General features: G+C 38.0%; 1 protein-coding gene across 23 annotated transcripts in view; it reads left to right on the top strand.

The window, feature by feature from the left end:
- Nucleotides 1–25342, top strand: part of LOC103346877 (ankyrin repeat domain-containing protein 26) — a 144289-nt gene that overhangs the window by 21243 nt on the left and 97704 nt on the right. For 12 of the 23 annotated variants that reach the window (XM_070055871.1, XM_070055868.1, XM_070055870.1 and 9 more), the window contains 19 exons: nt 1579–1708; nt 1997–2055; nt 2929–3046; nt 3335–3393; nt 4267–4384; nt 4673–4731; nt 5605–5722; nt 6012–6070; nt 6985–7102; nt 7404–7462; nt 10347–10383; nt 10748–10806; nt 12326–12436; nt 14268–14391; nt 15427–15482; nt 17513–17639; nt 17931–17989; nt 21644–21731; nt 25227–25255. In XM_070055871.1, the coding sequence (XP_069911972.1) occupies nt 1579–1708; nt 1997–2055; nt 2929–3046; nt 3335–3393; nt 4267–4384; nt 4673–4731; nt 5605–5722; nt 6012–6070; nt 6985–7102; nt 7404–7462; nt 10347–10383; nt 10748–10806; nt 12326–12436; nt 14268–14391; nt 15427–15482; nt 17513–17639; nt 17931–17989; nt 21644–21731; nt 25227–25255 (1587 nt within the window). The remainder of the gene's footprint in view (nt 1–1578; nt 1709–1996; nt 2056–2928; nt 3047–3334; nt 3394–4266; nt 4385–4672; nt 4732–5604; nt 5723–6011; nt 6071–6984; nt 7103–7403; nt 7463–10346; nt 10384–10747; nt 10807–12325; nt 12437–14267; nt 14392–15426; nt 15483–17512; nt 17640–17930; nt 17990–21643; nt 21732–25226; nt 25256–25342) is intronic. The other 11 variants (XM_070055867.1, XM_070055865.1, XM_070055866.1 and 8 more) reach the window with 11 other exon arrangements.

The raw sequence follows: 25342 nt of genomic DNA, 5'->3' as shown, positions 1-25342 counted from the left end.
CAATCAAGGCTTTTGAAAAATACTCCTACTGTAGCCTCTTATATTTTTTCACAGAACTATATTATTTTTAACATATTTGAAAAATGCCTGTTACCATAGAACTCCAGAAGCACATATTCTTACTATAGTAAGAAATGTATGTTATATTTCAATTTATAAATTAAAATGTTATTTTAAATTCTTGAAACAAATGTAGAAATATGAAATTTTGTATGCTGCAAACATATGTAGAAATATGTAATTGAAAAATTAAATCTCATAGGTTCTGCCTTTTTATTTTGGTTTTCCAAATTTCAGAATTCAGTTTATATGTACATTATTTACTTATATTATTTTAATGTTTTACAAATATTTATTTATATGTATTTTCTTATTATATGCTTTGAGTGATTTTGTCTACTCCCATTTCTTTTCAAAATTCTTGAGTGACTAAATATGACACATTTAAGGGCCACAGTGTGGTATTTCAATACATGTATATTATGTGTATTGAGCAAAACAGGATGACTAAGATTTTTCGTTCCTTCATGTTACTTTATGATTGCAGGTTTGAGGGTTCTTCTGTTTGCTCATGCAGTGTGTATTAGGTTATTGTAAAACATAATTCCCTCACAACTTTGTTCTTGCCTCTCTCTGTAGTGGCTCTCTGAGCCTATTGCCATTTAGAGTTGTCCTTACTTCCTTACCAAAGGTTTCCTTCAGTCAGTCTCTTAGACACTGGTGTTTCCTTTGCTGTGCTGGTTCTTCCCAGCGGTGGAGGTGAGTGCAGTAGGAAGTCATTCCTTCAATGTAACTCTGGTTTCTTACCCGTATTTCAGATTTTCTCTATCCCCCATAACGTCCCACCCTCTAGTTTTTGTTTTGTGTTCAATGTTAGTTTTTTTTTTCCTTTGACAAAATGTGGTTTCTAAGTTCTCTGTGTGCATCAAATCTGGTATTGCCTAACTGAAGACGTTTTTGTACATTTTGTATTTCCTGCCAGAGTGGTCCCTTAAACATATTTGTAATCATGTAATTCAACTGCTTATTGAGTAGATTTCCATTACAGTAGGGGAGAATTCACATTCCAGCATGACCATTGGTTTGGTCCTTAGGTCTTAAATCTGCCATACATCACTAAACCCCATTCTACTAAGTACTTTCTCATTGTAGCTCCATATCTGGGGCTGCTAATTTGCCTTGTATATTCCAATACCATCTTTTGCCTCATCTGTGCTGTATACAATGGCGTCATGACTGACTTTTGATTTCATTTGATCTGCGTTGGAAAATGTAGCCCCAAATAAGCAATATTTGCTGAACTACCAAGATTAAATTGAGGATACACTTTTCCACCTATTCTTCAACTATATATACTTCAACGATGGATACAGTGATTTATACGTTCCTGTTCTATTTTCCCATGTCTACCTCTAACTGAACATGGGGTAGAATCTGCTGTTTGTTTATATGCTTGAATTTTTTAAGGACTGGGCACTATGACTTGATACACATAGTAAATCCTGTCTCACTGAATGAGTAGCTGAGGGGTGGAGAAATTGGATATATTTGTTGAATTTGTGTTTTATTGTTCTGTAGGAAGGAACGTCAACTCTAGCAGGCAAGAAGAGTAAAAAACGTTTTTTCATCACGCAAGTTGCTCCACAACAGCCAATTAATAAATATGGGATGGACTCTGATCACGGATTGGACAAAGATAACAAACGTAGTGAGTGCATATCTATCAAAACTTAATATTAAAATTCAACGAACAGAAATGAGTAGCTCTGAATTGGATATCCATTTATTTTGAGGGTTTTATTTGGCTTTTTTTAATATAACCAACTTCTTCCTGAAACAGCTTCAACCCTCTGAAATTCATCCTTACTATTCGTTTTATTTCATTGAAATCTTCATTTCATTGCAATATTCATGAGTGGAGAGAGACACGCCTTTATGTAAAATGTTTCCATGTGAAGAAATGTTCTCACTAGTTGATCTGTTACTGCATTTGTAGATAAGGAGTCTACCTCCCAAAGAGATCCTGAAGATAGCAAATCACAAAAGAATTCGAAGGTACTGTGTCTTCTTGTGATTTGGAAATACCTGATTTCAGTCATGTTAAAACAAAATTGGTGTTTGCTTGAAGGTATAAATTGACTTGAGAGACAGCTACTTTCATAAGACAGGCAGATAAACATTTTAGCTATCTTGAGAAGGGGTGGTGTGATATCTCTTTGAGGCATTGATATGCATTTCCCTGGTGGTTGGTGATGTAGAACATACTTTTATATTTATTGCCATTTCTATCTCTTATTTTGAGACAGGTCTGTTGAGGTGCTGTGTCCATTTCGGAACTAGATTTGTTGTTTGTTCATATACTCTTGACGATATTTCTTATCTGGGAAAGAGTGGGATACCTAGTACCTATGTAATACAAGCTTCCCCTTACTTATCTGAAGCTACGTAAAGGAGAGGTTTTGAGGCTATCTTGACATTTGCTTCAGCCAACTCTCTTGCCTTAGGACCTAGGAAAAAAGAATTAGGAGCTAAACCCTTGTCCCAGTGGTGAAGAAGTCAGATGAGCTATCTGCCTCACACCTCGGATGGCTTTCTGTCCTTATTTTGTACCCAGTCTGACTCTCAGCCAGAAATTAAGCAATATTTCCTGACCTTCCAAGACTGAATTGAGGATTCTGTTTTCTGCCTTTTCTTCAAGTATATTGACTTCAGTGGCAGAAATAGTGGTTTATGCGTTCCTGTTCTCTTTTCCCATGTCTACCTCTAAGTGAACATGGGGTAGAATCTGCTGTTTGTTTATATGCTTTGATTTTCCAAGGACTGGGCCTATGACTTGATACACATAGTAAATCCTGTCTCACTGAATGAGTAGCTGAGGGGTTGAGTAATTGGATATATTTGTTGAATTTGTGTTTTATTGTTCTGTAGGAAGGAACGTCAACTCTAGCGGGCAAGAAGAGTAAAAAACGTTTTTTCATCACTCAAGTTGCTCCACAACAGCCAATTATGAACTCTGATCACGGATTGGACAAAGATAACAAATGTAGTGAGTGCATATCTATCAAAACTTAATATTAAAATTCAACGAACAGAAATGAGTAGCTCTGAATTGGATATCCATTTATTTTGAGGGTTTTATTTGGCTTTTTTTAATATAACCAACTTCTTCCTGAAACAGCTTCAACCCTCTGAAATTCATCCTTACTATTCGTTTTATTTCATTGAAATCTTCATTTCATTGCAATATTCATGAGTGGAGAGAGACACGCCTTTATGTAAAATGTTTCCATGTGAAGAAATGTTCTCACTAGTTGATCTGTTACTGCATTTGTAGATAAGGAGTCTACCTCCCAAAGAGATCCTGAAGACAGCAAATCACAAAAGAATTCGAAGGTACTGTGTCTTCTTGTGATTTGGAAATACCTGATTTCAGTCATGTTAAAACAAAATTGGTGTTTGCTTGAAGGTATAAATTGACTTGAGAGACAGCTACTTTCATAAGACAGGCAGATAAACATTTTAGCTATCTTGAGAAGGGGTGGTGTGATATCTCTTTGAGGCATTGATATGCATTTCCCTGGTGGTTGGTGATGTAGAACATACTTTTATATTTATTGCCATTTCTATCTCTTATTTTGAGACAGGTCTGTTGAGGTGCTGTGTCCATTTCGGAACTAGATTTGTTGTTTGTTCATATACTCTTGACGATATTTCTTATCTGGGAAAGAGTGGGATACCTAGTACCTATGTAATACAAGCTTCCCCTTACTTATCTGAAGCTACGTAAAGGAGAGGTTTTGAGGCTATCTTGACATTTGCTTCAGCCAACTCTCTTGCCTTAGGACCTAGGAAAAAAGAATTAGCAGCTAAACCCTTGTCCCAGTGGTGAAGAAGTCAGATGAGCTATCTGCCTCACACCTCGGATGGCTTTCTGTCCTTATTTTGTACCCAGTCTGACTCTCAGCCAGAAATTAAGCAATATTTCCTGACCTTCCAAGACTGAATTGAGGATTCTGTTTTCTGCCTTTTCTTCAAGTATATTGACTTGAGTGGCAGAAATAGTGGTTTAAACTTTCCTGTTCTCTTTTCCCATGTCTACCTCTAACTGAACATGGGGTAGAATCTGCTGTTTGTTTATATGCTTTGATTTTCCAAGGACTGGGCCTATGACTTGATACACATAGTAAATCCTGTCTCACTGAATGAGTAGCTGAGGGGTTGAGAAATTGGATATATTTGTTGAATTTGTGTTTTATTGTTCTGTAGGAAGGAACGTCAACTCTAGCGGGCAAGAAGAGTAAAAAACGTTTTTTCATCACTCAAGTTGCTCCACAACAGCCAATTATGAACTCTGATCACGGATTGGACAAAGATAACAAACGTAGTGAGTGCATATCTATCAAAACTTAATATTAAAATTCAACGAACAGAAATGAGTAGCTCTGAATTGGATATCCATTTATTTTGAGGGTTTTATTTGGCTTTTTTTAATATAACCAACTTCTTCCTGAAACAGCTTCAACCCTCTGAAATTCATCCTTACTATTCGTTTTATTTCATTGAAATCTTCATTTCATTGCAATATTCATGAGTGGAGAGAGACACGCCTTTATGTAAAATGTTTCCATGTGAAGAAATGTTCTCACTAGTTGATCTGTTACTGCATTTGTAGATAAGGAGTCTACCTCCCAAAGAGATCCTGAAGATAGCAAATCACAAAAGAATTCGAAGGTACTGTGTCTTCTTGTGATTTGGAAATACCTGATTTCAGTCATGTTAAAACAAAATTGGTGTTTGCTTGAAGGTATAAATTGACTTGAGAGACAGCTACTTTCATAAGACAGGCAGATAAACATTTTAGCTATCTTGAGAAGGGGTGGTGTGATATCTCTTTGAGGCATTGATATGCATTTCCCTGGTGGTTGGTGATGTAGAACATACTTTTATATTTATTGCCATTTCTATCTCTTATTTTGAGACAGGTCTGTTGAGGTGCTGTGTCCATTTCGGAACTAGATTTGTTGTTTGTTCATATACTCTTGACGATATTTCTTATCTGGGAAAGAGTGGGATACCTAGTACCTATGTAATACAAGCTTCCCCTTACTTATCTGAAGCTACGTAAAGGAGAGGTTTTGAGGCTGTCTTGACATTTGCTTCAGCCAACTCTCTTGCCTTAGGACCTAGGAAAAAAGAATTAGCAGCTAAACCCTTGTCCCAGTGGTGAAGAAGTCAGATGAGCTATCTGCCTCACACCTCGGATGGCTTTCTGTCCTTATTTTGTACCCAGTCTGACTCTCAGCCAGAAATTAAGCAATATTTCCTGACCTTCCAAGACTGAATTGAGGATTCTGTTTTCTGCCTTTTCTTCAAGTATATTGACTTGAGTGGCAGAAATAGTGGTTTAAACTTTCCTGTTCTCTTTTCCCATGTCTACCTCTAACTGAACATGGGGTAGAATCTGCTGTTTGTTTATATGCTTTGATTTTCCAAGGACTGGGCCTATGACTTGATACACATAGTAAATCCTGTCTCACTGAATGAGTAGCTGAGGGGTTGAGAAATTGGATATATTTGTTGAATTTGTGTTTTATTGTTCTGTAGGAAGGAACGTCAACTCTAGCGGGCAAGAAGAGTAAAAAACGTTTTTTCATCACTCAAGTTGCTCCACAACAGCCAATTATGAACTCTGATCACGGATTGGACAAAGATAACAAATGTAGTGAGTGCATATCTATCAAAACTTAATATTAAAATTCAACGAACAGAAATGAGTAGCTCTGAATTGGATATCCATTTATTTTGAGGGTTTTCTTTGGCTTTTTTTTAATATAACCAACTTCTTCCTGAAACAGCTTCAACCCTCTGAAATTCATCCTTACTATTCGTTTTATTTCATTGAAATCTTCATTTCATTGCAATATTCATGAGTGGAGAGAGACACGCCTTTATGTAAAATGTTTCCATGTGAAGAAATGTTCTCACTAGTTGATCTGTTACTGCATTTGTAGATAAGGAGTCTACCTCCCAAAGAGATCCTGAAGACAGCAAATCACAAAAGAATTCGAAGGTACTGTGTCTTCTTGTGATTTGGAAATACCTGATTTCAGTCATGTTAAAACAAAATTGGTGTTTGCTTGAAGGTATAAATTGACTTGAGAGACAGCTACTTTCATAAGACAGGCAGATAAACATTTTAGCTATCTTGAGAAGGGGTGGTGTGATATCTCTTTGAGGCATTGATATGCATTTCCCTGGTGGTTGGTGATGTAGAACATACTTTTATATTTATTGCCATTTCTATCTCTTATTTTGAGACAGGTCTGTTGAGGTGCTGTGTCCATTTCGGAACTAGATTTGTTGTTTGTTCATATACTCTTGACGATATTTCTTATCTGGGAAAGAGTGGGATACCTAGTACCTATGTAATACAAGCTTCCCCTTACTTATCTGAAGCTACGTAAAGGAGAGGTTTTGAGGCTATCTTGACATTTGCTTCAGCCAACTCTCTTGCCTTAGGACCTAGGAAAAAAGAATTAGCAGCTAAACCCTTGTCCCAGTGGTGAAGAAGTCAGATGAGCTATCTGCCTCACACCTCGGATGGCTTTCTGTCCTTATTTTGTACCCAGTCTGACTCTCAGCCAGAAATTAAGCAATATTTCCTGACCTTCCAAGACTGAATTGAGGATTCTGTTTTCTGCCTTTTCTTCAAGTATATTGACTTGAGTGGCAGAAATAGTGGTTTAAACTTTCCTGTTCTCTTTTCCCATGTCTACCTCTAAGTGAACATGGGGTAGAATCTGCTCTTTGTGTATATGCTTAACTGAGCATAGGGTAGAATCTATTGTTTGTGTGTATGCTCAACCTTTGCAAGGACTGTGCCTGTGACATGACACACATAGTAAATCCTGTCTCACTGATTGAGTGGCTGAGGGGTTGAGAACTTGGGTGTATTTGTTGAATTTGTATTTTATCTTCCTGTAGGAAGGAATGTCAACCGTAGCGAGTAAGAAGGGCTTAAAAGATATCGCCATCACTCAAGTTGCTCCACACCAGCCAGTGAATAAATATGCGTTCAACTATGATCGTGGATTGGACAATGGTAACATGGGTAGTGGTTGCCTATCCTTTGAAACTTAATATTAAAATACAATGAACAGAAATGAGTAGCTCTGAATTGGATAGCCATTTATTTTGAGGGTTTTCTTTGGCTTTTTTTTAATATAACCAACTTCTTCCTGAAACAGCTTCAACCCTCTGAAATTCATCCTTACTATTCATTTTATTTCATTGAAATCTTCATTTCATTGCAATATTCATGAGTGGAGAGAGACACGCCTTTATGTAAAATGTTTCCATGTGAAGAAATGTTCTCACTAGTTGATCTGTTACTGCATTTGTAGATAAGGAGTCTGCCTCCCAAAGAGATCCTGAAGACAGCAAATCACAAAAGAATTCGAAGGTACTGTGTCTTCTTGTGATTTGGAAATACCTGATTTCAGTCATGTTAAAACAAAATTGGTGTTTGCTTGAAGGTATAAATTGACTTGAGAGACAGCTACTTTCATAAGACAGGCAGATAAACATTTTAGCTATCTTGAGAAGGGGTGGTGTGATATCTCTTTGAGGCATTGATATGCATTTCCCTGATGGATGGTGATGTAGAACATACTTTTACATTTATTGCCATTTCTATCTCTTACTTTGAGAAAGTCTGTTGAAGTGCTGTGCCCATTTCTGCAATCTCAGCTCCCGGGTTTCGGCACCATCTGTAAGGTGTCCAGCGCGTAACAGATCTTCCCAGGCAGATGAATCGATTAATTCACAGGCTTTTATTGGGGTTCCGCTTCTGGGCGAGGTTCCCTGGTTTCAGAAAACAGAGCAACTGAGCGGGGGCCAGGGGAAGTCGCCGGTCGGATTGGGAGAGCTCCTTTTATAGATTCAAGGCATGGAACTAAAAGTTTGAGGCGGGTCTGATCCTCATTTGTTGAGCTTTAGCCACTCTCAGGGACCTTGACAAGGACTTTCTTCCCTGGAAGTGGAGTCTCCATTCCCGGAAGTGTAGGCCTTCCTCCATGCGCATCCCAAAGCTATCATCCTGACCTTTTGATGATAGGAAAGAGCGCAATGATGAGTCTCTCTTGCTACTTCCTGCTGACTGCGGACGTCATCTACAGGGGCTCGTTTGGGGTTTCTTGGGGCTCCGCAGGGACAGGCATGTATGGTTGGAGAAGCATCTGGTTGACTGGTTGATGAAGGCCTTGGTTCATTCCATTATAACCTGCTGTAAACATTTAAACAGACACTGTAGTATACAAGTCAGGGTGAGAATAGCAACCAGTGATACTAAGAGTGGCATTAACCAGGTAATGAGAGGATTTCATAAAGGAGAGGAAATGAGGGGCGTCTCTGGACCCTTGTGTGGATTGTTTAATGGAGATGGTTTAAATCTGATCCCAGCCAAGACCAGGAAAAAGGCCACTCAACTTTTGCAGGTGGTGGGGTTTGTCTGTAGAGAAATTCTGAATAATCATACAACATTAAGTGGGAGAGGACCATCAGTACACACAGTTGCTTCTTCAAATATACTTGACAATATTTCTTATCTGAGAAAGAGTGGGATACCTATGTAATACAAGCTTCCCCTTACTTATCTGAAGCTACGCGAAGGAGAGGTTTTGAGGCTATCTTGACATTTGCTTCAGCCAACTCTCTTGCCTTTAGGACCTAGGAAAAAAGAATTAGGAGCTAAACCCTTGTCCCAGTGGTGAAGAAGTCAGATGAGCTATCTACTTCACACCTAGGATGGCTTCTGTCCTTTTCCTGTGCCTAATTCTAACTTTCAACCAGGAGGCACCCTGACAGGCTTCCATGGATTAATAATTCAGTCTTTGCTACCCATTGGGAGAAATTGACTGAGTCCCCAGCTCCTGATTTTACAAAACCCTAGACTGGATTTTGCAGAAATATGAATAATGAAACCCTCTATAGGATTCTGTCTGATCTCTCACTTTCGCTCTCCCTCTCATTCTGTCGTCTATGTTTATACTTTTGTTGATGTCTATGTCTATATGTCTATGTCTATGACTATTTCTATGGCTAGGTCTAGGTCTATGTCTCTGGATCTATAACCCCTCCCCCCTTTTCTTATTATATACTTTTAGTTTTGAAGGCTCAAAAATGTAATGAACTAAAAAACTAGGAAACCAGATTAAACTTAATGCTGAATGGTTTTGGATATCTATCTGAAATCATCGTGGTACAGAAAAGGATTCTTCATTACTCTGGCATCTCATTGGCACTTCTAACCTTGAAAATGTTTAGATGTATGTTTTACCATCTCCTATTTCAGTATCTCCAATAGGTTTCATTGACATAAGTCTTTTCTGAAATTTACGACTGCATGTTACAGCAACGTGACAGAACTACATAGAAAAAGAGTTAGTTTAGATCCTTGATAAAATGATTGATAATTGTCATTTTCCATGAGGACCTCATGATAGTTTGCCCCTTTTTTTCACTTCCAAAATACCAGGATTTAGTCCATGATTACAAAAATTTGCTTATACAATATTAGCTTATTGTATTCATTTATCTTTTTGACAAGCCACCATTTCCAAGAGTGTTTTTTTTTCTGCTCCTGTACCATAAGTCTTCTTCTAGATGTGACTGCTAAGTCTCCTGAGGCTCTCAAATCTGAGAAATGCTTCAGAGAATGCATTGCATGCATCTGAACATCCTGCCAGATTGGCCTTTCTAAATTACATTCATGACTAGAGTATTGAGCCATGATTCTATGGAGTCTTGTACAGAAAAGTGTTCAGGTTGTAGCATACCACATGCTAGTTGCAGCTTGACCCTGATTCTCTACAGTAACTCTATCCCAGTCCCAAGCAATGTATTGTAATGTTACCTTCTTACTTTCTTACCCTCATTTGTCATGTTGTTTTCTGTCTCATCATTCTGTTCCTTGCAGCCTCTCTCAGAAGACCCTACACACAATCCCCCTGTACTTTGTGTACTTTAAATATACGGCTGTGGCCTTGTACTGTTTTGTAAACTGTCACGGCTAAACTGAAGCTTCTGTAATTCCAGCTTCTTCTGTAACTTCTTCATTTATCATGTCAGTAGTAGAATCAGTGAATCTTAATTTCCTTTTCATTGTTTTCCTCTATATGTATATATACCCCAATGGAAGCCTAGAGTAGAATGCGCCTCTGTGTACATGCCTGTCTTCGTTAGGTGGTGCCTATGTTTTGATAGACACAGTAAGTGTTTGTCTTAGTGAGTAGTTGAGTAATTGAATGTGTATGTGTGCTAAATTTGTGGTTCCTTGTTTTCTATAGGAGGAATCCTCTGCAGAACCTCTAAAGAGGGAAGAAGGTATTGCCCCACTTAACCAATTTCTAGGCATGCAAGTTAGTAGAGACTGATCCCCTGAGGTAGTAGAAGCGGTCCTTGAGTGTATGTATGTTCTTCTTTTTCAACGTTACTGCTAAATGAAACATCAACGTTGTGTTAAATGAAATCCTACATCCATTTTATTTTACCTTTGTTTTGAGAGTTTTGTTTTGTTTTGCTTTAATATTTCTGACATTTTCCCTAAAACTGCTCAATCTTCTAAAGCACCTTCTCAGTATTACCTTTGGCTTCTCCAGTTATTTATAAGTGGAGAGAGAGATGAATTGAGTGTGTCTGTACATTTCATAAATAGTCTTCTTAGTCGATCGCTTACTACATTTTGTAGTTGCAGTGCCTATCTCCGGAATAAGTGATGAAGCTGTAGAATCACCGTGGGATTCTGAGGTACTTGTCCATACAAGGTTTCAGTGATATTAAGACATAAAAGTGGTGTGTGTTTCTTCAGCCTTTTGAATGTTTTTATACATTTTTTTAGCTTTAAGATTCAACAGTTTTTTTTTTTTTTTACATTTTGCCACAGTCACATCTTATGTATATATTACAGGTATACATGTATGCACTCTTTTCTTGAAAATGGATAATAATTTTACCTAATGAGGTATTCATTGATCATTTTGTGAGGAAAGAGGAATATATTGTTGTGTAATACAATAACTCAGTGTCACAATATTTCTAAGTATATATCAGATCATATGATAGCCACACAACTTTGTGCTCTCTATAAATTTACTTTTACAAATAAATGAAAACGTGGTATTTGTGTTTCTGGGTGGCTCACTTCACTTAGAATAATGATCTCCAGTTCCATGTTTTGCTCCAAATATCAGTAATTCATAGTTTATGGCTGAGTGATAGTTCATCATGTAACATTGTCCAATCATTAGTTGATGGAGCTCAAAGGCTGACTTCATCCCTTTACTACTGTGACTTGTGCTACTCTTAACATGAGAATGCAGGTACCAGTCTCATATGCCGTTTCGCTTTCTTTGGATGCATTCCCAAGTGTTGGAGAACTGGGTCACATGGTAGATCCATTTTTCGTTTTCTACAGAATCTCTGTGTTGTTTTCCTTAACGGCTATACCGATTTGTGTTCCTACCACTACTGAATTTGGCTACACCACTTCAGCAGCTTTTGTTATTCTTTGATTTTGGCTAACAGATGTTCTTACTGGAGAGAAGTGATACCTCATTATGTTGTTTATTTGCTTTTCCCTGAGCATGTTTTCATGTGTCTGTTGACCATTTGTATTTCGTCCTTTGAAAAATACCTGTTATTTCCTGTACCTGTTTCTTCCTGAGATCATTTGCTTTGTTGTTGTTAAGTTTCCTGAGCTCTATATACCTTTTGAAAATGAATTAATAGAATAGAAGATAAATTAGATGCACAGCGTCCTTTGATAGGCAGACTCTTAGCTTGATTCAGTCCTGTCTGCCTGTTTGTGTTTTTAGCACCAGTGCTTTGAGAGTCTTATCCAAAAAGTATTTGCCTAGGCCAATGCCTCACAGCATTTCTCTTAGGTTTTCCTGTAGTACCTTGATACCTTCAGGTATTAAGTTTAGTTCCTTGATCCATTTTGAATTGAGTTTTTGTATATGCTGAAAGCTGTGGGTCTTGTTTCAAGTCAGCCTTTACTGTAGCTTTTTTTTTTTTACCTCAGTGGTAGAAGTGGTGAATTATATGCTCCTATTCTTTGTTTTCCTATGTATCTGCTCCCACTTAGCATAGGGTAGAAAATACCTCTGTTTATATATTTATCTTTCTGGAGGAAATGTGCCTAGGAATTGACAAGCAGATTAAATTGTATCTTAGTGATGGAGCCACTGATTGTTTGCTGAGTTTCTGGATTGCTTGTTTTGTTTTAGTATTTATTAATTAATTAATTTATTTATTTTTGGCATAGGAAGAAACATCAAGTGGAAAGGGTGAAGTTCGTGCTGGCACTGGAGGTGTCCCAGAAGGAGATATTCTGGATTATTTCCTGTCATGTAGTTGGGCAAGGATAGCCAAAGAGGTCAGTATATTTTAATGAATCACGGTATCATTGCTGCTGTTTAAACTGGGAAGTGTAGGTCCCATTATGACATTCATTTCCTTTTGCATTTTCTTTAGCTTTATGTATATGCTAAGTATCTCCCTATTACAATAGTTTCTACATTCTGCACTTTATTGCCACTACTGTCATTTTATTGCAATATTCCTGAATGGTGGTAGATTGTGGATTTACCTATAAACTTCATAGAAATACATGTTCTCATTCAAGGGGCTGTGATTATGTTTTGTAAATCCAGTGGCTACCTCCAGATCAGAAGATGAACGTCTGGAATCCACTTCCAAATCTGCGCTATTGCCTTTTATTTTCTTGTGACTTTGAAATGTGAGCATTAATTGATGCTGAGATGTGTAAAGGTGTAGTTGCTTCTTTTTTGCCTTTTAAAAATTATTTCAAAGGCAGAGAGAAAGATAAGAAAGATGCGTGTGCAGACACACACAGACAGTATACCGGCCAGATGCCTGCCAGGCCTGTTCCAGGTGAAAGGAGTCAGAAACTAAACCCAGGCCTCCCATGGGTGCCAGGGACACAACAGCTTGAGTCACTACCTATTTCTTCCTTGCATATGCCTCAGTAAGATGCGAGGGAGAGAAGCAGGAATCAGTAAAGGAACCCTGAAATATTGTATGCTGTTGTCCCACTTAGCATCCGAGCCACTGTGGCAAGTGACTACAAAGAGGAAGATTTGAGTTTCCTTTCTCACGCCTGCCCTGTATGATTTATTTCCATCATAAAGTTAGTAATGCATTGTAAACAGTGCACTGCCACATTAGAGAAGATCTACACATTTGTGTGACTCCGTTGGTGTAGTTAAATGTAGACAATAATAAAGTAGACCTGAGAGAGATAAGGAATCCGTTTTGGTTTGGAAACTAGCTGTATCTTAAAAATTAAAAATTTATTTTAGCTCCACCAATGTGAATAATATTATCTTGTGATATCTAATGCCACCTGTTCATCTGAATGAGATTTTGAGAGAAATATTTGGACTGCCATTTCTATGTGCTTAGAATTCCAAATAAAAGCATAATGAATCAAAATGCCATTATTAATCAGAATGTAATGGCATTTCAGCATGAGGTAAAACATGAATAATAATTCATTTTTCTTTTGGGAAAATAAAGCCTGTTTAAATGGTGTCTTTAATAAACATAGGCTATCTTGGAAAATTTAATAAATTCAACATGTTTATGATAGATATGTTAGTATTAGCATAACTATAAATATTCTTCTACATTGATAAAATGGTGAATGAGAAAGATGGAGCCCATTGCTGCCGAGCTCCGATTCCAGCATGCCATAGGCATTCATGGTTTGGTCTTGGATACGTGCTGCACCTGTCTCTCTCAGTTTCAATAATATGTTGGCCATTTTACTTCCTTACTTTATTAACCCTCATTTGCCATGTTTTGCCTCCTCCTTTTGTTCACACTGCCATCATGCTTGCAGGCCCATCATGCTTTGCCCCTGCATTTTATCTGCTTTACTAAATGTGTTCCTAACCCTATAGCCTTGCCTCAGTTTTCAAAGTCATGCTGAAGATTCTGTCATCCTACCCTCATTGTAATTTACTGACTGCGATAGTTGAAAATGAGGAATTCTGGTTTTCTGTTCTTTGTTCGACATAGGTCAATTTGCCCCTAGTCTACAGGATAGAATCTGTCTTCTTTCCTTATATTTAGCTCATTGTTTGAGCACTCCTATTGCTTCCCAAGCACAGCAAACATCTTCCTGTTTGGCTGAGCATGTGAATGAATGTTTGCTGAATTTGTGGCATTATTTCTTTCTGTAGAGAAAAGCGTCAATGGCATCAAGTGGAGATACTGAAAAGGATGTGGCTGTCAGTCTAAGTGCACAAGAGCATGCAAAGGACACATTATCTGGTATTGCTGGAGTGCCAGAAGACAAAACTATTGGTCAGTATCTATCAATGAAACACTGTTTAAGTACTAATGTCTGAACTGAAATGATTTCCATTATTTTGATGATTTTTCTTTCGCTATTTGTTTCTATGTCCAACTCAACCTGGTTTAAAGTGCTGATTGAACAAGCAGAAATTCTTTTTTTTTTAATTTATGTTTTTATCAGAAAGAGATACAGAGAGGGAGAGGTGGAGTCAGAGGCATAGAGGCAGAGTGTGTGTGTGAGAGAGAGAGAAAGAAAGAAAGAGAGAGAGTGTGTGCAAGAGAGACAGAGAGGGAGAGAGAGAGATCTTGCATCTGCTCGTTCACTCCCCAAATGGCCACAATGGGCAGGACTGGGTCAGGCCAAAGCCAGGATCCAGAAGCATCTTCTGGGACTCCCATGTACGTGCAAGGGGCCAAAGACTCAGGCTATCTTGTATTGCTTACCCAGGTACATTAGCAGAGAGCTGGATCAGAAGTGGGGCCACTGGAACTTGCACCCGTAGCCATATGGTATGCCATTGCTGAATCGCCGTGGCTCTACCTGCTATGCCAGAGCACTGGCCCTCTATCTGAAATTCTTTATTGCTGTTACTTAAATTTTAGTATATTATTGATGAACTCAGCTGAATGTGTAAATTTTTAAAAGCAATAGTTGGGGCTGGCGATATGGTGTAGTGGGTAAAGCCCCCGCCTGCAGTGCTGGCATCTCATATGGGCACTGGTTCAAGTGCCAGCTGCTCTACTTCCCATCCAGATATCTGCTATGGCCTGGGAAAGTAGAAGATGATGCAAGACCTTGGGCCCCTGCGCCCACATGCCCACATGCCCACATTGGAGACCCATAAGAAGCTGCTGGCTCCTGGTTGCAGATTGGCATAGCTCTTGCTGTTGCAGCCAACAGGGAGTGAACCAGTGGATGGAAGACCTCTCTCTCTCTGTCTCTCTCGGTATAACTCTGACTTTCAAATAAATTAAAATATCTTTTAAAAAAAAGCAACAGTTGACAAATGTTCTCATTAGTACATCCCTGCCTATGTTTTATAGATATGCCTGGCTTCAGACCAGATGATGAGCCTTTAAAATACTCCTTAAAGTCTGAGGTACTGTCCCTTGTTTTCTTGTGACTTTTATATGTGAGTGTTATATTAATCGATGGTAAAATATAGAAAAGAGTGCTTGTTTTTTCTGCCACCACTTTATCAAGAGAGATAGTAAAGACACAAGTGAGGCAGACACCGAGAGATCACCTGCCAAATGTTTGTGACGCCATGAACAGAGCCAGGCCAAATGAAGATGTCAGGAGTTAGAAACTCAACCCAGGTGTCCCTCATGGGTGTCTGGGACCCAAGAGCTTGAGACATCATTGACTCCCTCCCTGATTGCACGTTTGCAGTAAGCTGGGTTCCTGCACAGGGGTCGGTAATGGAACCCTGGAATTTTTCATATTGCATGCTGCTGTCCTGCTCAGCATCTGAGCCACTGGGGCAGGGGCCTACTGAGTACTGGGGGTGGCTCTTCTTTTTCATCTGTGTGCGTACACTCTCTGATTTCCTTGTTTTCATCAAACAATTAGTAATGCATTATGTTATAACTATTGCCCTGCTACTTTAGTAGTCTTCTACAGTTCTACATGACTTATTTAGTGTGACAATTGTAGCATAATTCAAAACACATAAATAGGACCTTGGTAATATAAAGAAATAAATTTGCTCTGCAAATTATATTCATTAACAGCAACAACAAAAAAAGAATGTAACACCAGACATCTGATTCCAATATATCTATAGATGTCTTGTCATGCTGATGAGATTTTTAGATACCAAAATTGATGTGTTATCTCCACAACTTGCAAGTTGAAAACCTAATACCTGTGTTTCAGTGCATTCTTAACATCTTTGGAATAGCAGCTGAGATACGCAAGTAGTAACATTTAAAGCAAGTAGTAAATGCGAAGTAGTAAATCTGTGGGAGGACAACCACTTTGGTGGTGTTCTCATAAATAGAGATAATTAGAATTGGATGAATCTGGACTATCATTTTGGTAAATATGTAAATACTAACATAAGTTAAAATGATTTTTCTTACTGTGACAAAAAGAGAGTGAGGTAGCCATGTTCAGAGCTCTTAGGTTTAAGCAGTATAGTGGTATCACGGACCTTATTTAAGTCATAGCACATATTAGTATGTTGCACTGTCACTTTTAGCTACGGTACTTTGCAAAGAAGATATAGCCTTTTTGCATGCCATATACCACATTCATAAAATATGCCAGTATTTAATGCCCACGTAGGTGTAATGAGCATCTGTGGTAGCCAATGTATAAAAAAAAAAAAAAAAAAAAAAAAAAAAAAAAAAAAAACCAAGAAATTCTAAAGTATGCATACAAGTTGAAGCAAAGAGACCACTAAAGCACACAGTGACTTCCTTTAGGATATATGTGTTTTTTAAGCTGAGAGGCTACTTTTGACAGGTCTGTTGAGGTGCTGTGTCCATTTCGGAACTAGATTTGTTGTTTGTTCATATACTCTTGACGATATTTCTTATCTGGGAAAGAGTGGGATACCTAGTACCTATGTAATACAAGCTTCCCCTTACTTATCTGAAGCTACGTAAAGGAGAGGTTTTGAGGCTATCTTGACATTCGCTTCAGCCAACTCTCCTGCCTTTAGGACCTAGGAAAAAAGAATTAGGAGCTAAATTCTTGGCCCAGTGGTGAAGAAGTCAGATGAGCTATCTACCTCACACCTCGGATGGCTTTCTGTCCTTATTTGTACCCAATCTGACTCTCGGCCAGAAATTAAGCAATATTACCTGACCTTCAAGACTGAATTGAGGATTCTCTTTTCTGCCTTTTCTTCAACTATATTGACTTCAGTGGCAGAAATAGTGGTTTATGCGTTCCTGTTCTATTTTCCCATGTCTACCTCTAACTGAACATGGGGTAGAATCTGCTCTTTGTGTATATGCTTAACTGAGCATGGGGTAGAATCTATTGTTTGTGTGTATGCTCAACCTTTGCAAGGACTGTGCCTGTGACATGACACACTTAGTAAATCCTGTCTTCCTGAATGAGTGGCTGAGGGGTTGAGAACTTGGGTGATTGTTGAATTTGTATTTTATCTTCCTGCAGGAAGGAATGTCAACTGTAGCGAGTAAGAAGGGCTTAAAAGATATTGCCATCACTCAAGTTGCTCCACACCAGCCAGTGAATAAATATGCGTTCAACTATGATCGTGGATTGGACAATGGTAACATGGGTAGTGGTTGCCTATCCTTTGAAACTTAATATTAAAATACAATGAACAGAAGTGAGTAGCTCTGAATTGGATAGCCATTTACTTTGAGGGTTTTCTTTGGCTTTTTTTTATATAACCAACTTCTTCCTGAAACAGCTTCAACCCTCTGAAATTCATCCTTACTATTCGTTATATTTCATTGAAATATTCATTTCATTGCAATATTCATGAGTGGAGAGAGACACGCCTTTATGTAAAATGTTTCCATGTGAAGAAATGTTCTCACTAGTTGATCTGTTACTGCATTTGTAGATAAGGAGTCTACCTCCCAAAGAGATCCTGAAGACAGCAAATCACAAAAGAATTCGAAGGTACTGTGTCTTCTTGTGATTTGGAAATACCTGATTTCAGTCATGTTAAAACAAAATTGGTGTTTGCTTGAAGGAATAAAGTTACTTGAGAGACAGCTACTTACAAAAGACAGGCAGATAAACATTTTAGCTATCTTGAGAAGGGGTGGTATGATATCTCTTTGAGGCATTGATATGCATTTCCCTGGTGGTTGGTGATGTTGAACATACTTTTATATTTATTGCCATTTCTACCTCTTATTTTGAGACAGGTCTGTTGAGGTGCTGTGTCCATTTCGGAACTAGATTTGTTGTTTGTTCATATACTCTTGACGATATTTCTTATCTGGGAAAGAGTGGGATACCTAGTACCTATGTAATACAAGCTTCCCCTTACTTATCTGAAGCTACGTAAAGGAGAGGTTTTGAGGCTGTCTTGACATTCGCTTCAGCCAACTCTCTTGCCTTTAGAACCTAGGAAAAAGAATTAGGAGCTAAACCCTTGTCCCAGTGGTGAAGAAGTCAGAAGAGCTATCTACCTCACACCTCGGATGGCTTTCTGTCCTTATTTTGTACCCAATCTGACTCTCGGCCAGAAATTAAGCAATATTACCTGACCTTCAAGACTGAATTGAGGATTCTGTTTTCTGCCTTTTCTTCAAGTATATTGACTTCAGTGGCAGAAATAGTGGTTTATACTAGTTCCTGTTCTATTTTCCCATGTCTGCCTCTAACTGAACATGGGGTAGAATCTGCTCTTTGTGTATATGCTTAACTGAGCATGGGGTAGAATAAGCTGTTTGTGTGTATGCTCAACCTTTGAATTTGGAATTCCTTAGTCAGAGAAAACCTTTCTGAATGTAGCTATGATGCTGGCAACGAACGGATGAGATGGAATTATGTGTGTGAAAGTCTAGTGTTAGAATATTCTGGGCAGAAAACTAGTGGGTCTCATTTTTTATCATTTGGTTGTTGGGTATTAGCAAAACTTTAAAGTGGGACAACCATAATTGTAGCCATTGTTATGTGATCAGTTTAATAAAGAAAATGTGAAAATAAGTGCCTGGCATGTTTTAATGTTACTTATTTTCACTTATTTGAGTGGCAAACCAACAGAGAGATCTTCAGTGCAGTGATTTACTCCACAAATACTTGACACATTCAGGACTGGGCAGTTTCTATCTAGGAGTTTGGTATTTGGTTGACCCTCTGCAGGCTTGGCAGGGACTCATGTATATAAGCCATACCTGCCTCGCAGCATGCACATGATCTAGAATCTGGAGTACGAATATAGTAGGTTAGGCACTACTCTATGGGATGCCAGTGTCCCCAGGAACAGCTTACCCCACTGTCAAAATTCTCTCCCTAGTCTGGCACAGTTTAGAAGCTAAACACCTATTATAGTTTAGATCTTTTCCTTAAGGCTTTTTGTACCTTGTTGAAGATATTGACACAAAAGGCAGACACAGAGATACACAGATAGATATCTACTCACATGCAGTTCAGACACGCAGAACTCTCTTGGGTCCTATAGGTCAATCCCTATGTGTGCCTGCAACTCCAGGAACATGACCTCATTGAAGCTGAGATACGGGAACTGGAAACTCAGTTTCAGTCTCCCATGTGGATGGCTAGAACTTAAGTACTTGAGTCACCACAAACTGCCTCACTCTGCCCACATTTGTAGGAAGCTAGAATTCTGAGCAGGAGCCTAGACTTAAGCGCAGGCAATCTCACATCAGACATAATCCTTTAGACTTATCTTCTTCACCATTTGACCAACCACTTGCAAAGAGGCTGTTTCCCCTTTCTCTCTTTAGTGCATACCTATAAGGAATTAGTTCCTCACATTTCCCCATCCCATGAGTAATTCAACTATGTGCTAAGTACTTTACAGCTGTGCAAACTCAAGGTTTCTTTCATAAATCCAGTACCATGCAGTGAAAAAGAAAGGTTTAGATACCACAAGGAATTTGTTAAGAATACTCTTTTCTAAGAAATAAAGAATGTTTCCACTCTACCAGTGACCAAATATATGAATACTAACTACCTTGGAACTTTTTCTAATTCAGGGATGATTTCTTTTGGAAATTTTCTATAGGAATATAGTAATTTTATACTTGAGAGGCCTTTCTGGTAATATTTTAATTGACACCTTAAATAAATTTTGTTGGTGAGTTCCAACTATGTGGTAGGGCAGTTAGGCACTGACTTTACAGGTTTGGGCTACTTCTCTTATGGTTGGAACAGAAAATCAAGGTAACAAGCACTAAAAATTACCTCTAAATGCTTCATAAAAAGTAATGAGAGACTGTTGAATAGAGATATTGAGGGTGTCTGTGCTTTGTGTTGGAATGGGTTGTATGGTGGAATTCTGTAGGCAGAGGGAAAAAATATGGCTACTGATTTGATGCTGCCCAGCATAAGAATGAGAATGTACATTCGCTTTGAATGTCTAGAAGGAGGACATTATGAACAGAAAGATTAGTGGATCACCTCTGTTTATTATTTTATTCTTCACTTCCAGAAATTAGCAAGATGCAGGTAGTGGACTAACCATCACCCTCAATCTTTTTTTAATATGTTATTGTGTGTAGAAAATAAATGATGCAAGTGAGTGTCAGACACATGTTAGAAGCTGAAGCAGAAAAATACACTTATTCTTATTAAAGCTTACAGTACAATCTTCACAGTATTTCTTTCTTTCAATGAGTTGCATACTAATACAGGTTTTTGCATACTGTTATGAAGCATAACATAAAGGAAAATTTTACTTACTCTCCTGCTGTTTCATTCAAACCATCTTCACATGTTTAAACATTGTATTAGATAATATTTAGGACAGGAATTCTGCCTAGCATTTAAGAGCTCAGTTGGGATTCTGGCAGCCTACATCTTAGTACCTGGGTTAATGTCTTAATTCCAAATCCAGCTTCCAGCTAATGTACATCCCTGTAAGCAACAGGTCTAAGCTAATGTAATTGTGTTCTTGCCATCCACATCAGAGACTGGGACTGAGTTCTTGGCTCTCAGCTTTGGTGTGGCCCATGGCTGACAAGTGGTGGCATTTGGAGACAGAACCAGTGAACTGATATATTCCCTAGCCTGTCTGTCTCTTTCTCTCTTTTTCTCTCCGTGTTATATTTTTCTTTCTCTGTATCTCTTGACCTCTCAAATAAGTAAATGAAAAGAAAACTTAGCATTTCTAAACCACTGTGTATGTAAATGTACAGCTTCTGAGATGTTCTGTGTATACTCAGTATGACATACTTTGAAGTTTCTTATGTTTAGAATGTTATTTTAAGACAAAACCTAGAAATTGTTTATGTGTTTAACTCTGTATTATAACACTACAATTTTTCAATGTGTTTTTCTAGTTTGTCTTCTTTATTTTATTGGGGAATACAATGCAGAGTTGACTTTTTGAGTTAGTTTGTAGCTAAAATATGTGTTTTTAGTATCATAAGTTATTGCTCCTCTGAACCTCCATGCTGCATTTATAGAATCAGTAACATGAAACCCAAAGTTAGGCCTGATCTTGAGAATTTGTATAAAACATGCTGATCTTATTTTTGCCTTTATAAAGTGGAAATCTTTAGAAAGTGGAAAATTAAGATTCTTTTAGAACATTGTTGGGAAGTGTATGCAGCTCATTATTGGCATTAACTTTAATAGACTATTTCTACAAATTCTTGGAAGAAATCCATTAATCAATCAATGGCAGCCGATGCAAAAAGAAAAGATATGAATGAACCACTGGAAGGTAAGAACTGCAGTTTTTAAAGCCAGTTGACAGATGTTTATCTAAGACATGAATATTGATGTATACCAATAGCTAAAGAAAGTTGTGTATTAAATGCATAGTAAGGAAAAGATAAATGAGAGTGGTAAGCTGTGTATTGTGCCACTAGTTAGCAATGCATTAAATTGTGAGTGTCCCAGAGGAGCTGAAGTGTTAGCTCCATTTCAGGATAACCTACAATCATAATAAAGTCTGGGAATGAGGATTCAGAATGGGGGAGAGTTAACAGCCATTCTGAGGGCTGAGGTGATATCTCATGGTAATTTTCTCATTGCGTTTTCCTAATGGCTAGTAATATTGAGTACTATATATATTTGTGTGTGTGTGTGTGTGTGTATGTGTGTATATTGACTATTTGTATTTCTTCTTTTGAGAATTGTCCATTCATGTCCTTTGACCATCTCCATATATTTCTGAATGTTCTATTGTTCTGGTTGACTTGTCATTTCATTACTTTGTAATTTTAGTCTTTTTAAATGAAATTAGAATGGGAAAAAGGGTGAAATAAAATTAACTGCCTGAGAAAAAGCCCGTTAAACCATGACATCTTATGCCATTTAAATTTGGGGGGTGTGGCAGGGATGAACTTAAGGCTACATTCCAGAAAGGGGAGTTAAGGAAAAGGAATATATAAGGAAGCTTTGTAAAGACTAGAACTTCTTAAACTTAAGAATCTCTGGGGACCTTATTCAGAATGCACATTCTATTTCCTTAAATGTGGGATTCTGCATTTTTATCACAATCCCTGGTGAGCTTTAAGGTTACAAGTTTGCCTCCAGAGATATTTGAAAGAAGGACCTTGGGAGAAGTATTCAAGAACTAAAAGGATAGAGGGAGAGTATTTTTTGCTTTTAATTCTCAGCATGTTCCTATCCAGAGGATGACAGGGGAGGAGGAAAGCAAGAAAGCAAGGAAAGAAGGAAGGAAGGAGAGAGGGAGGGAAGTGAGTGGAGATAAGTAAAGAAGAGAGGAGAGCAGGGCAGAGGAGAGAAGGAGAGGAGAGGGAAGGGGGGAGGAGAGGGAAGGAGAGGGGAGGGGAGGGGAAGAGAGGAGAGGGAAGGGGAGGGGAAGAAGGGGGAGGAGAGGAGAGAAGAGGAGAGGGAGAAATTGGAAACAGGAATGAGAGGGAAGAAGGAAGTGAAGAAGGAGGAAAGTAAGAGAGGCTCTGGGGAAGGGAAGGAGAGTTGGATGGAAAGTTGAAGGGAGGTTGAAATAGAAGTTAGAACTGTAAATTGTAGCGATAAATGGGAAAATAAGTGGTGTGAATAATCCCTAAAATTAATGGTAAGGTGAAGAATCCAGAGCACAGATCCAGAGATTACTTTTGATAAGGAGGGATGATTCTGAAGAGGGAAGAAGAGAATAAAGTGAACCTGGTAAATTTAGAGTTACTAATGAGGAAACCTGAGAATATTCACCTCAGATGCCTTCTGTATGTTCACATTTAAACACATTAGGTTATTGCTGCTCCAGAGATTACCAAAAACAGGATGGTGTGCTGGTATTGCAGCCACTCATTTGAACTTCATTTAATTCTCAAGCACTAGTGATATAAATTGCATGGATGCTATTTAAATGAGAAAAATTTGAATATTGAATCATTGGCTTATCTTATACCTAAATTTTTTATAAAGTAGTTTCACAAAATTAAAGTTAGCATACTATGCTAGAATAAATGTGTTTGGAAGCAAGATATCATAGACTTCATTCCTTCAATACCAGAATTTTTCAGTAAATATCGCATTGATTTAGAATAAAAGTGATATTAATAATTCTGTGGCAGCTTAATGAATTTATTCTTTTTGATGACTAGGTTTCTGTATCAAAAGCATATTATATGCAATTACTTAGATATGTTCTATGTACCTCCTTGAATCAGGGGATAAAAATCTTTAAGACACCTAACTAGGGCTAGGCACTGTGGGACTGTAGGTTAAGCCACCTGTTGGGATGCCTGTATTCCGTATTCGGGTGCCACACTTCAGGTTCATCCTCCTGAAATACTGCCTGGGAAGCAGTGGATGATGGACCCAAGTACTTGAGATTCTGCAACACTTGTGTGAGAGCTGGAAGGCAATCCAGTCTCCTAGCTTCCACTTGATTTTTTAAAAATTTATTTATTTATTTGAAAGAGTTACACAGAGAAGGAGATGCAGAGAGAGAGAGAGAGAGAGATTTCCATCTGCTGGTTTACTCCCCAAATGGTCACAAAGGCCAGAGCTGAGCTGATCTGAAGTCAGGAACCAGGAGCTTCTTCTGGGTCTCCCAAGTGGGTGCAGGGGCCCAAGGACTTGGGCCATCTTCTACTGCTTTCCCAAGCCACAGCAGAGAGTTGGATTGGAAGGGGAGAAGCCAGGTCTCAAACTGGTGCCTATATGGGATGCCGGCACAGCAGGCAGCTGATTTACCTGCTACACCACAGTGCCGACCCCTCCATTTGATGTTGCCATGGCTTTTGTGGGCATTTGAAGAGTAGATGGAAGATATTTCTCTGTCTCTCTCATCTATCATCTTCCATCTTTCAGATAAATAAGTAAAATCTTTCAAAGCTAAACTAGAGGAGGAAAGAAATGTACACAAACCAGTAGTCCCCATAATATAGAAAACTGGGACTATGTGTTATTATCTAAAGCCAAGTATATAAACCAATTGATGAGGTCAGACCACTTTCTCTGCTAAGAAATGAATTATATATTCATCTTTCATCACAACTGTACGCTTCCAAAATACAGGAGACACCGAAAAACAATTGTAGCACAATGGAATAAATGATTCTGATGTGTACAGTAAAGGTATGCTGTCACATTCGACCATCAGCTTTCTCATTTAGACTCTCATGGTCATGATTTGTTCCTTTGATTAAAGATCACATTTGTCCCCAGTACTCAGCATGATCACTTTGGCATATGGGTACCTTTTTGCTTAATTAACAGTCATACTTTTTGAGACATTGTCATACCTTTTGAAATCTTAGTGGTGTGTTTTATTAAACCCATAGGTCTATTGTTGAATCTTATTTGATTTTTTATCTTTATTTTTATTAAAAATTATTGTATATGTTTATGGAATTCAGTATGACATTTCATTTTATGTATACAACATATCTTGATGAGATCAGGGTATTGGCATGTTCCTTTCTTTCACATGATGTTATTAAAGCTTGGTACTCCTTTTATTTCATTATAAGATAGGTTTCTGTGATATAGTCACTCAACTATGCTGTATAATACTAGGAACTTATTTTTGAAAGAACTCTGGTTTGTATTTTTTTATATATACTTCTATCTTGCATGTTGTTTTCCTAGCACCCCAAATATAAACCACTTCCCCCAAACCTACAGTAATCATTTCCATAGCCACACATGTGGACTTAGCACAATACTAAACCTGCACCAATATATTGTCGGCCTTGTCATATTTACATATAATTGACTGTATATCTCTTTTGCTTTTTAGAGTTTGCTAAGGGATCCACTGAGTTGACGGTAATAACGTTTACATTTTTGTCTTGAATATTCTCAATGGCTGGTAATAATTTGTATTTTACATTTTTCTCTAATTATTAAATACAT

Source organism: Oryctolagus cuniculus, chromosome 13 (genome assembly GCF_964237555.1).
Source record: "Oryctolagus cuniculus chromosome 13, mOryCun1.1, whole genome shotgun sequence".
NCBI classification, from domain to species: domain Eukaryota; kingdom Metazoa; phylum Chordata; class Mammalia; order Lagomorpha; family Leporidae; genus Oryctolagus; species Oryctolagus cuniculus.
This window is presented reverse-complemented; position numbering and strand designations above follow the sequence as displayed.